The sequence below is a fragment of the Penaeus chinensis genome, chromosome 24, assembly GCF_019202785.1.
Source record: "Penaeus chinensis breed Huanghai No. 1 chromosome 24, ASM1920278v2, whole genome shotgun sequence".
Lineage (NCBI taxonomy): Eukaryota > Metazoa > Arthropoda > Malacostraca > Decapoda > Penaeidae > Penaeus > Penaeus chinensis.
This window is the reverse complement of record NC_061842.1, coordinates 27,820,461-27,830,460: the sequence shown is the minus strand read 5'-3', so window position 1 is coordinate 27,830,460 and position 10,000 is coordinate 27,820,461. Positions and strand designations below refer to the sequence as shown.

General features: G+C 34.4%; 2 protein-coding genes across 2 annotated transcripts in view; both read left to right on the top strand.

The window, feature by feature from the left end:
- The window catches only part of LOC125038006 (H/ACA ribonucleoprotein complex subunit GAR1-like), a 1,242-nt gene extending 1,051 nt beyond the window's left edge, over positions 1-191 (top strand). Inside the window, exon 3 of the mRNA XM_047631242.1 lies at positions 1-191. This exon is cut by the window's left edge and continues 610 nt beyond it. Coding sequence (XP_047487198.1) covers positions 1-191 — 191 coding nt within the window.
- A 5,139-nt stretch (positions 192-5,330) lies between these two features.
- On the top strand, positions 5,331-6,277 carry LOC125038005 (ATP-dependent RNA helicase A-like). The gene is made up of 2 exons (XM_047631241.1): positions 5,331-5,342; positions 5,489-6,277. Exons 1-2 carry the CDS (start codon positions 5,331-5,333, stop codon positions 6,275-6,277), a joined length of 801 nt encoding a protein of 266 aa, XP_047487197.1.
- The last annotated feature ends 3,723 nt before the right edge of the window (positions 6,278-10,000 follow it).

Genomic DNA, 10,000 nt, shown 5'->3' with positions numbered 1-10,000 from the left:
GATTTGGTAGTGTAGGTGGATTAGGTGGCGCAAGTGGAATTGTAGGAGGACCCGCAGGTAGTGGTCTTGGTGGTGTAAATGGATTTAGTAGTGTTAACGGAGCCGGTGTTGGTAGAGGAGTTAATGGAGGAGCGGGAGGTTTCCAGATCAGTTCTGGAGGAAGACCATCAGGTCTTTACACCTTTCCCTAAATCTTACTTTTCTCTAGTCCTTTCCTTTGTTGCTTAAGAATTACAGTTGCTGTATTCGAAAAATAAATATAAACATATTCGAGGAAAATGCTTGATTCCTTCCTTCATTCCTTTATATCTGATTGTCATTAAATGTTATATTGTAAATATCTTAATCTCTCTACATACGTACATGTATATATGAATATATGTATATATGTGTGTGCGTGTGGATGTGTGTGCGTGTAAACATAAATTTATATATTCATATATATATGTAAGTACACATATATACCCACGCTAACACAGACAGGCAAGCACACACATATTTATGTGTATGTTTATATATATATCGTATACATTTACATGTGTGTAAGTGCAAGTACGTATGTGTATCATATATAAATATACTGTGTATATATAATATTTATAATTATATTTCAATATGTAGATATATGTATACATATATAATATACATGTAATGTATATGTATAAATGTATGTACACACACACACACACACACATATATATATATATATATATATATATATATATATAAATGTGTATATATATACGATTGTATGTATATAATATTTGTCTATGTATATGAACATATGTGTATATGATATTTGTCTATGTATATGAACATATGTGTATATAATATTTGTCTATGTATACGAACATATGTGTATATAATATGTGTCTCTTTATATATTCATATATGTAAGTAGGTATACATATAGATAAATAAATATATATATGTACACATATATTTATATATTGTTTTGTTTTATTTATTCATATATACCTACCTACATACATAGATATAAATATATGTCTGTAGGTAGGTATATATGTAAAAAAAAATGAATATGTAGATATATTTATATATATAAATACATATATGTATATATATATATATATATATATATATATATATATATATATATCAATATGTGTGTGTGTGTGTGTCAGTGTGCGTATATACATGCATATATGATTACACATACAAACACACACACACACATTTTCAACTACCAACTGATCTATATCAGATGGTAGGTAGATAGTATGGCTCTGTATACGTAAATGTATGTACAAACATGTGTAAAAACAGATTAATTATTAGATTATGTGTGCGCATGCAATTTTAGAGTTATATAAAGGCTTTATAGATTTATCTTCATAACTCAAGTCATTAAAAAAAATATAACATAATTTGTCAAAAGCAACAAATTATATAATAACCACCGAGATGTGGGTTAAACGAGCGTGGGTCAATTCACATACGATATTCGCGGTCAGGCAAAAGGCGCAACAAGTTCTTCGTCTTGTGTTTTATGTGCAGGAAAATAAAACAGACCTTTTCCTTTACCCCTTCACCGTTATAGAAATATGATAAAAATCACATGGGTACATCAACAGACATTTCCATCGAAATTCACACGTCTATAAAACACTGCAGAAAATCTTTTAACTCCGCATTCTTCATTCCATAGTTTCACCTATCATGTTTGTACGATTGTGTGTTTGGATCTGCGTGCGTATGCGATTATGTATTCATCGACCGTTTTCATATATATAAAACAAACACCTATGATAAAAATATATTTAGGTAGAAAGACTGACGTATGATTATGCTATGTATGTATATTGGAATATAACCATGTTCTGAACAGCTAGTATGTCACAAATGAAAGTATGTGAAAAAGATAACAATCTTAATATCATGTTTTCGAAATGTATGTCATAGACTTCTCAGTCATCTGCTTACTGAGTGTTTATCAGAAAGAAAAAAAAAAGTATCAATTCTCATATTAACAAAAATTATTAGAGAAAGAAAAAAATAATACATGTGTGTGTGTACGTACATGTGGACTTTTTTATATAGAGATTTACCTGAGAGAGTGTTTCATGTAAAAATATAATAGTTTGTCTTTTTCGTAACAACTCTTACCAAAAACCACAAGTAATTTCTATGGGTTGTGAAATGAAGTGAGTTATGACAATGAAGTGAGTTGTGAGTGCCACGTTGTGATGCCAGTGCATACGTATTGTGATGCCATTATTACCGTACGTAGTTAGTGATAATTATGTGATTATATAATATATGTGGGTTGTGAAATGAAGTGAGTTATGACAATGAAGTGAGTTGTGAGTGCCACGTTGTGATGCCAGTGCATACGTATTGTGATGCCATTATTACCGTACGTAGTTAGTGATAATTATGTGATTATATAATATATGTGGGTTGTGAAATTAAGTGAGTTATGACAATGAAGTGAGTTGTGAGTGCCACGTTGTGATGCCAGTGCATACGTATTGTGATGCCATTATTACCGTACGTAGTTAGTGATAATTATGTGATTATATAATATACACTGTCTTTTGTGTGATATGTTCTACCATGTGGAAATAGAACATTATGTTTAGTTTATATTATGTGTAGCATATCACCTATATGAAAGAGTGAGAATCTCTGTATGTTATAGTGTACAACATTTTAGTTTGTCTCTGTAGTCACACGTCTGGCAGTAGACAGTCGCAGACGGAGCCTGGCGTGTGGGGCAGAGGAACAGGAAGAGTTCCGTATTTATTTTGTCAGAGCTGATCTCCAATGAACCTACTTTAGATTTCATCGGTGTTTTCTTCACCCTCAATTATCATGGAGAAACACCAAGCAAACATAGAAGACGAACAATTTCTAAATATTGATTAATATGAACTGTAGTGGATGTTCTTACGCTCATTAGTGTTACAGTTGCAAAATTTAGAAGATTGTAAGATAGTCTACAATACGCCCTATGAGCCATAATTTGACACCTGGAACCTTGACTATACTCCATTAGGGCAAACATCATAGCATCAATTTTGGGTTTATTATTGTCCTTCTGATTGTTACTGGAGACTTTTGTTTAATTTTATTTTAATATATGTCAAAAGCGTTTTAAGGCAAGGAGATAAGACTACAGGGGATGTTACTGTTTTAAAGTAAATTTTAGAAAAAATGAATATGTTTACGTCTCAGAAAAGATAAGTATATTTAAATAATATACAGGATAGTGGTTCCCAAACTGGATAGTTGTTATAGGTAGATTTACAAGAGGGCATGCAGGGAATGGTCTCGTGCAAATGGGTTTAGTGGTGGTAATGGAGCCTGTTTTGTTTTAGGAGTTAACGGAGGAGCGTAAGATTACCAGACTCTCTAAGGAGGAAGACCATCAGGTCTATATGCCTCACCCTAAAATTTACTCCTCTCTCTAGTCTTTTCCTATACTGATAAAGAATTACTGTACATGCAATCGAAAAGAAACGTAATGATAATAAAGAAAACTATTTTATACCCTCTCATTTTTTAATGCTTGAGTGTTATAAATATCTTTCTATATATATATATATATATATATATATATATATATATATATATATATATATATATAAGCACAAACCGACAGTGTTATCATACCCTTTGCCTGAGCCGTGTCTGTGCATGTATATATATATATATATATATATATATATATATATATATATATATATATATATATATATATATATATTTATGTATACATACTTGCGTGCGCGTGTATGTATATGTGTATATGCATGATATATATATATATATATATATATATATATATATATATATATATATGTATATATATATATATGCATATATATGTATACACATATTTATATATATATATATATATATATATATATATATATATATATATATATATATATATATATATATATGCATATATATGTATATACATATATATATATATATATATATATATATATATATATATATATATATATATATATATATGCACAGACACGGCTCAGGCAAAGGGTATGATAACACTGTCGCTTTGTGCTTCACTTGCAGAAAAGCTAGACCTTGTTCCTTCACTCCTTGGCGCTCGTTCCATTATTTTAGATACAAACATATTCTGAAAGGCTAGTATTTCAGTAATCAGAGTAGGTGAGATATTAAGCATAATATCCATATTGAAAATCTATATAATATAGGCCAAATGTTTCCAGGTATAAAAAATAACTGTAAACACATTCAGTAATACTCATGATACTAATATTATGCGCACAAACGACCATGTACATGTAATACACATAGTATTCCCAAATATTATTAGGAAATGAGAAAGAGGATTTATAAATTTGCGTGTGTGCATATATACATATATTCACGAGATATTTCACGAGACATTATAATAAAAATGTTCATACGATACAAAACAAGTAATATTCATGCCGATTATAGGAACTGTAGTAGATGTTTAATTCCACTTGTGTTGAGTCAACAATAGTCTACAGCACCTGCTATGTGCCACATTTATATAGCATTGGCCACTCAATGATCCGACTACTAAATGTTTTCGAGAATTAAACACCTAAACATTTTTAGCAATACTCACGGTATATTTTGTGTGGACTGACGAGTGTGTAAATTATTAATGCAGTACACATAATATTCCCAAATTTCTTTATAGAGAGAAGAAAGACGTGTGTGTGTTTACGTGTGCGCATACATGTTTATAGATATATTTGCAAGGATATATCAGGTGAAAATGTAATAGTACTTGTCCTATTCATAACTAATAACACTCGGTGAAAATATAAAGATGCATAAGTTATCTCAAAGTGTCGATTATATGAACTGCAGCGTATGCGTTAATCCCAATTTGTGCTATAGTTGCGAGACGGAAGATTAAGAGGAGTCCAAACTAGTCGACAACACCCTATGTGAGCCACATTTAATAATTACCAAAAACGAGACTATATTGGCCACGGCCTTGCTACCAAAATATGTTCTTGGATGATTACCTTGAGGTGTCGCAGTGTGATGGGGAACCTGGCATAACTGGACTGTCACTATTTTAAAGTACGTTTGAGAAGATATTAGTACATTTACATCTTAGAGAAAATAAGTATATGTAAATAACTTACTGGACTCTATAAGGCAGTTGTTCTCAGATCTTCCCAGAGCCTGGACTACATAATTTAACAAATCATTTGACATTCTTGAAAGTTACATACAGATGATTGTTGTGGTTAAACAGGTTAAACTGAAGGCTCCGAGGGAAAGGTTTCAAATATAAAAGGAGTTGAATAACTTGCATACTATCATTCACTATGAAGTTCGTCGTAAGTGTTATTTTCCTTTGAGTATGTGTGCATGTCACAAACACACACCGTTATAAATAATACAGAATAAACACACATATAAGGTGTGTGAATGAAAAGTGTAATATATGAAAACAATAAGCCCATATTACCTTTTTTATATATAGGCTCTACTGTTATCACTAGTAGTCGCTGCTTTTGCAGCACCTCAAGGGAACAACGTCAGTATTCCCTCGGGTGCAGGCCTTACATCCGGTCCCGGGTCTACTGATGGTGGTGCAGGAGAGGCCGAGGGAGACCTCGTCAATGGAGAAGGTGCACAGACTGAATGCCAAGAGGGAGAAGTCCTTCACGCAGATGGGACATGTGTAACTCCTGAAGTCACAAGAAAGATCTACGAATTTAATGTTCCAAAGCAAGAGAGACCCGTTAGTCCAGCACCTAGTATTCCTCCTCCAGCAGTGGACCACAACATATTTGTGCGCCTTCCTGAGGAAGCACCTGCATCTGACCCCATCGTTCTTCCTCCACCAAGGCAAAATAATATCTTATATGTAATCAGCAAGCAAGAAGAACAAACTCATCAAGTGATCCAAGTACAAGCTCAACCACAAGCTGATCCCGAGATTTATTTCGTCAACTATCAAGATGGCGAAAATCCGACCCTTCCCTTAGGAGTAGACCTTGAAACTGCTCTCAGCGTCGCTGTTGCAGCTGGTTGCCAGGGTCTAGGAGGTGTCGATGGAGCAGGTGGAGAAGCTGGAGTTGGTGGAGCAGCCGGATTTGGTGGTGTGGGTGGATTAGGAGGCGCAGGTCGAATTACTGAAGGACATGGAAGTAATGGTAAACTTGGTGGTGTTAATGGAGCCGGCGTTGGTGTTGGAGTTAATGGCGGAGCGGGAGGATTCCAGACTGGCTCGGGGGAGAGACCAGCAGGCCTCGACACCACCCCCTAGAGAAAATGTTTCAGTCATCACTTTGGTAAATATTATTTTTTCTCCCCGAAATATATGGAAACATAAACAAGTAACCTATTGAATTTTCTGAATGGAAGTCCTGTTTGTAGGTAAAACACATGCATTTATGAGTAAAAAGTCACACATTTGTAAAAGAAACCTTGGAATACACTTGTAATAACCACCTTAAAATTAATATAGTTACAAAAAGGAAGCAATAAAACCATAACGTAAAACAATAATAAAAAAAAAACTGCGGAGCACTCTGTTTTATACTATGGGAAATGGAAAGCTTAAAAATCTCACCTTACCGCCATCCAAAACCTCGTCCTTACGACCGTCGAGAAAAACAAACGAGAAAAAAAAAACGAAAAAAAAAAAAACGGCCGCTAAAGGCGTGGTTACATTGCCCAATCATTTTGAGTGGGATTTGCCCATCGATGGGTTTATTCCACTGTTTTTTTGTCCACTCGTCCGAAGCGATGGGCACCCCATTGTCTGTCGATGGACCAGTGGAAAAATCATATTCGTTGATAGTCTATAGTATACCTGGTATTAGTCTAATTATATATTTTATGCAGTATTATTATTATATATACAAGTAATCTATAATTAATAATCATAATTGTAAATTATCATAGATATACTTATATGAATTATTATTTTAAAAAATCAAACAAAAACAATGCAATATATCTTGTATCCTCATTTGACCGACGAACATAAACAACCGCGCACCTTTTTCGAAGAGGAAGAACGTCTTCTCGTCATAAGAATGTGGAATTCGGAGGCAATTACCTCTCTTCTAGAGAAAGTGAGTCAAGAAGATGTCCTTTGGAATATAAAGCATCCATGTTATATTTTCGTAGTTCTTTTCGTAGTTTAACCAAAACGAATGGGTGGATGGGCTCCAACCCACTGATAATCATTGGATTCCAACGAAATCTATGGGCAGTCTAACCGTAGCTTAAAGGACGTTCTCACTGACAGTCTGTCTTCCCGCTCGTCCCCCGGGATATATATAGCCGACCCCTAGCAAGGATGTAATGAATGGTCCAGTAACTAATCCCCCCTCCCTAGATGGCGCGACAGGCCCTTTGATTAAATCCCTTACCCCCCCATTAAAATGGAGTTGAAGACTATTAAAATAAAATGAACATAAAAATAAAAGTTCTTCTTCCAACATTAAAATGAGTGCACAAAGAAGAACTTGGGTTGGCGCGGGGCATTCAACTCTCTCCAGGGAAAACTAAAACATTCCTGGGGCTCCGGCGCGGATGGTCAAGTAGAGGTTCACCTCGGCTAGCGTGATATTGTTCTGATGTATTAAACGTAGTCTCAGGATTTATAGTTTCATTAATTACGAATCGCATCGCAAATTTCTTGGTTAAACTCTTTATTGCAAAGATGCACAAACTGTGTTTGGGCCTTTTTAGCAGCATATCAAAGTAGTGTATGTTCACTCTATATGGGTAAGATTTGAAGTCAATCATGACGATAGGTGGAACGACATGATAAGAATATCCAACTTGTCCGAGTCGTATAATGTAATACTGACTTCGGTGGGGGGATTTTTTTTTTTTTTTTTTAATCACACTTTATGTCTATGATATAACCTTACAAGCTGTTGATATAATTCAATCAAGAAATCAAGTAAAGGTCCGTAATCACTGGAATTACCCAGGTATCTGAATTGGACACGGATCTCACTTGTGGTAGATACGATAAGATGCAAAACCTTATTGATCTTCCACGTTTGATGTGGAGAACAATGCATGTAATAAGGGAAAAAAAATGTTTTAACTGAATCTGAGAAATACATTTAAACATTTCACAGCCCTGCAAAGCGGAGGGTGGTGTGTATAAACAACATAGGTTGCAGAGTAGTCAGGTACTTTTTTTTCAAGCTTCTACAATGTTCTGCTTGTAATTAGAAATCATACAAGAATACTTTAATTATTTCCCTTTGACTTCTTTATGTGATAAATTAAAACACAACTTTTCCTTCTCTCCAAACTTTGCATGTATCAAAGTGTTAAGGATTTTGGGATGCTACAAAAAGACCTTATAAATACAACACAATTATCAACATTCATTCGTAAAGAAATATATATGAAGTTCCTAAATATATGGCATGTTCTTGATTATCGCCGGGTTCCGGCCGTCTTGTTGCTAGCTGCAGTGTAGCAAGGTTGGTTCTCTCTCTGTGTTTGCTGAGACTTTACGATACCCCTCCCTTCAGCCTTCTCCGCCGGTACTATGAACTACGATGATAATATAGACCTTGATGTTGTGAAGCCTTAGGCAGAGTCAGTTGTGATCATGGGAGCCCTAGCTCACGCATCCCTGAGGGAGGGACATGTGGTCATACATACAGATTCCAGGGTAGCCATTGGCTGTCTACAGCACAGCCCCTAAATCCCATGATCATTAAACCAAGCTGAAAAATCTTGAGGCACAATCCCAACACCACACCACTTATCATTCACTTGCAGCTTCACAGAGAGTAAACAAGAACCTTCCCCCGGCCAGTTGGTACACAGACGCCACAGGCACTCTCTGAAATAATTAACAGAGGTGCCGAAAACATTCTTCACAGAATCAGACTAGGTTATCATGGCGTATGGCAATTTATCGAGAACAATTACCAAGACAGAACAACACTGTGTAAGTACTAAACAAGCAAAAAGAACAAGCTCAACGAGTAATCGAAGTACCAGCTCAGCCACAAACTGAACTCGAAGACGAAGAGAATCCAACCCTTCCCTTTGGAGTAGATCTTGAATCTGGTCTAAGGTCGGCTAAAGCAGCCAGTGGTTAGGTTCTAGGAGGCGTCAATGAAGCTAGTGTAGGTGGATTAGGTGGCGCCGGTGGAATTGCTGGAGGACACGGAGGTTACACGGAGTGTAATTGGAATTGGTGTTAATAGTGTTGGTGTTAACGGAGGAGTGGGCAGTATCCAGACCGGTTCAGGAAGAAAGCCATCTGGTCAAAATACCTCTCCCAAAACCTTTCTCTTCCCTCTAGTCTTTTCCGTAATTGCTTAAGAATGACAGATCGTGTACATGGTAAAAGTATAAACATAGTAAACCAAAGTATTTAATATCCTCTTTCATTCCTTTAAATAGGTCACTATATAATATAATATGAATCACACACACAGAGATAGATGTGTATATATACATATATAATTATATTTTGTTCTATTTATATTCATGCGTGTAGGAATATACATATATGTATGTATATAAAGATATATTTATGTATATGTAATATGTATATGCACACACACACATGAACATATATATATATATATATATATATATATATATATATATATATATATATATATATATACATATATATATATAATATATATATATATATATATATATATATATATATATATATATATGTGTGTGTGTGTGTGTGTATATATATATATATATATATATATATTATATATATATATATAAGTGTATTTTAATAAATATATATTGCACGTATATACGTAAATATCTAAACATGCATTTATATGAATATATGAAATATTAGATTATGACTATGTTATTTAAGTAACACTATAAATGAAATAGAAACACTTATCGAAGATTTGTAGGCAGTAGGAGCTTAGGTCCGTTCTCTGAGGATGCTAACAGTCAGGAAAAAAGCTGTAACAAGGCCTTCGACTTGTGCTTTACTTGTAGAAAAGGTGGGCAGACC